The 2461-nt window shown below is 47.0% G+C and overlaps 1 protein-coding gene and 1 non-coding gene across 2 annotated transcripts in view; both read right to left on the bottom strand.

Moving 5' to 3' along the window:
* Positions 1-219: 219 nt before the first annotated feature.
* TRNAR-UCU lies at positions 220-292 on the bottom strand. Its single transcript has one exon. It is a non-coding gene; the product is annotated as a tRNA-Arg (tRNA).
* Positions 293-926: 634 nt separating this feature from the next.
* The window catches only part of ICT1 (immature colon carcinoma transcript 1), an 8420-nt gene continuing 6885 nt past the window's right edge, over positions 927-2461 (bottom strand). The window contains exons 2-5 of the mRNA XM_009323817.1: positions 2384-2443; positions 1663-1745; positions 1386-1555; positions 927-1123 (exon numbers count right to left, since the gene is read on the bottom strand). Coding sequence (XP_009322092.1) covers positions 1039-1123; positions 1386-1555; positions 1663-1745; positions 2384-2443 — 398 coding nt within the window. The 3' untranslated portion in view covers positions 927-1038. The remainder of the gene's footprint in view (positions 1124-1385; positions 1556-1662; positions 1746-2383; positions 2444-2461) is intronic.

The following is a 2461-nucleotide window of genomic DNA, read 5'->3' as shown; positions in this document are numbered from 1 at the left end:
CTGTTTTGGGGAGGATGCGGGATCTGAGCTCTGCTTTTTGCAGATGTAAATGCTGGACTGTGTAAGGGCAGAACTCAAAAGTCCACCGGCCGTAGGAGAGGCGCGAGAGTCAGGGCAGCGCCCCGTGCACCTCACTCTGCCCCGACTAAACTCCCGGGACCAGCGGAGAGCACTCCCCCTTCTTATTTGGTTCTTGCCTAAAACAGAACCACCTCTCCTCACCCCAGGTGGGACTCGAACCCACAATCCCTGACTTAGAAGGCCAGTGCCTTATCCATTAGGCCACTGGGGCCTTGTGAAAAGATGAAAAAAGTGTAATTTCGGTACCTTTGAGACCCCCCCCCACCAATGAACCGACCTGGCGGTGGCGAAATCCGCCACGTCACAGCACAGGCTCTGCTCTGCCTAAAGAGGCCCCGCTGGCGAGCGCCTCCCGAAGCCTGCGAGACTCGGCCGGCGGTGGTGCGGCGTTCCACCTCCAGGGCCAGCGGCCTCCTGCACTCACAGGGCGGCTTCCGAACAGAGAGCGACTGCCTCCTGCCCAACTCCTGCCGTGGCGTCAGGTTAATTTAACAAAATGACATGTGCTTCCTTTGGTTAGGAAAAAAATAAACTAAAATTTGAGCAAATAACTTGCTTGAAATGGTAAATACTCTATTTGCTACTTAGCTATGCAGTTAGACTGCTTTCACTCTTCCCTTTCTTTCCCCCCAAACCTGCTACTGCTCATGCGTTCAGCAGCAGAGGGAGCTCTCACAGAGCAGAGGGCTGGATGAAGGGGACAAAGAATAAAAAAAAGTAGCTGACAAAAATCTGAATTTTTAGTTTCTCTCGAACATGAACAGTAATTTTTCTGCAGAATGATTGACAGGCTGTCACAGCTTGAACATTAGGTTCAAAAGGAGATGTTAAATATTTTTATTTACACTTTTAGACCATTTTTATTCAATATAGGTCATCGAGTTTAGCATCATCTACGGCTGCCAACACCATTTCTTTAAAAGGACGGTATGCCAAGGACTTTGGTCTCTGCTGTTCTCAGTCAAAGTCTGCCTTCCTGCTCTGTTTTATATCTGAGTGTATCTTTTTCTGCCGCAGTCGTTCACGATTCATTTTTTCCACCCTAAAACAAAATTAAAAGATCCTTTAGTGTACAAAGAAAACATTTAAATATTCAACTTTGAGCACAGTTATAGTGTAGCTCTGATGAGGCACAGACAGAAAAAACAGTCCCTGTTCTCGGGATGCTACCCAGGAAAGCAGTTAAGATCTAACGGACTAGAAATCCAAATGAGTATGAAGATCGTTTAAAGAGCCTGCAAACTAAACCATGTAACATGATAATCTGAATCCATCTCAAATAAAGGCCATTTCAATAAAGATACCTCTCTATGAGTTTCTGTGTAGTCTCCTTAGACACCACCTTGGGCTTCTCAGTGGCCTCCGTGACCATGGTTCTGATTTTTTCTAAACAAATCGCCAGATTCCTCATTTGGTAGCGACTCTCTTCAGAGTTCACAATCAGCTCACCTGCTCGGTTTATCTTATTCCTGTGCTAAAGAGGGGAAACCACGATGAGATCACCGAAACCTTGCGAGGCATGTCACGTTCTGACTGAAAGTGTGAAATTTAAACAGTGGCTGGAAGGGGGAGGGTAGTTACCATCGATGCCATTTTTTGTCTTGCAGCTTCTGGGATCCAGTCTGCTGACGCCAGGTGGAACCGAACTTCTGCCTTGGTATTCACTGGGAGGAAAAACAGGATCTTTTTTTCAATGTAATGGCTCGCCTTCCTAAGCTTTATGAGATAATTCTGTCTGTTCACTGCTGGCTTTGAACACAGGATGATTCCAGTATTAATTTCCTGAAAGATCACCATTTTTTTCTTGCTATATTTTTACATACTACTCTACAAGACAAACTGATTTTTTTGTGGGGACTCTGTCACGGTATTTGCCTTTCCAGACACTACAAGATTTATTGCTGTTGCCGGCCAGTAACCACCTTATTTTTAATGGCAATGGCAGAACAGGAAGGATTTTTAGTTTATTTGAATCAAGCTGAGAGTTTATTGCACCGTGAAGTTTCTGAATCCAGCTGGCTTGTTGTGCGTTTGATTAACGAAAACAGAGTAGACAGAAGCGGTGCTTCCCGTGACAAACGAGCGCAGCAGCGATGCCAGTCTCTAGGGAATCCAGCACGGTGCCACCGGCCTCGAGCACTGTGGAGACTGGGAAATTCTGCTAAAAGGTAGGGTAACGCTAGTGAAAAGCTGGCACCGGGCAGCACAAAGATGCTCTTTAATTCCAAGCTCCCGGTATTCCACCACAGAGCATCCAGCGACAGCTTAAGGATGAGGCTTTTTCCTTGAGTCTCCTCCTCACCTTTGTTAACGCGCTGCCCGCCGGGGCCGCTGCTCCGGCAGTAGGACACGGTCAGGCGGGCTGGAAGAGAAGAGCGGC

The sequence above is a fragment of the Pygoscelis adeliae genome, unplaced genomic scaffold, assembly GCF_000699105.1.
Source record: "Pygoscelis adeliae isolate BGI_AS28 unplaced genomic scaffold, ASM69910v1 Scaffold75, whole genome shotgun sequence".
Lineage (NCBI taxonomy): Eukaryota > Metazoa > Chordata > Aves > Sphenisciformes > Spheniscidae > Pygoscelis > Pygoscelis adeliae.
This window is presented reverse-complemented; position numbering and strand designations above follow the sequence as displayed.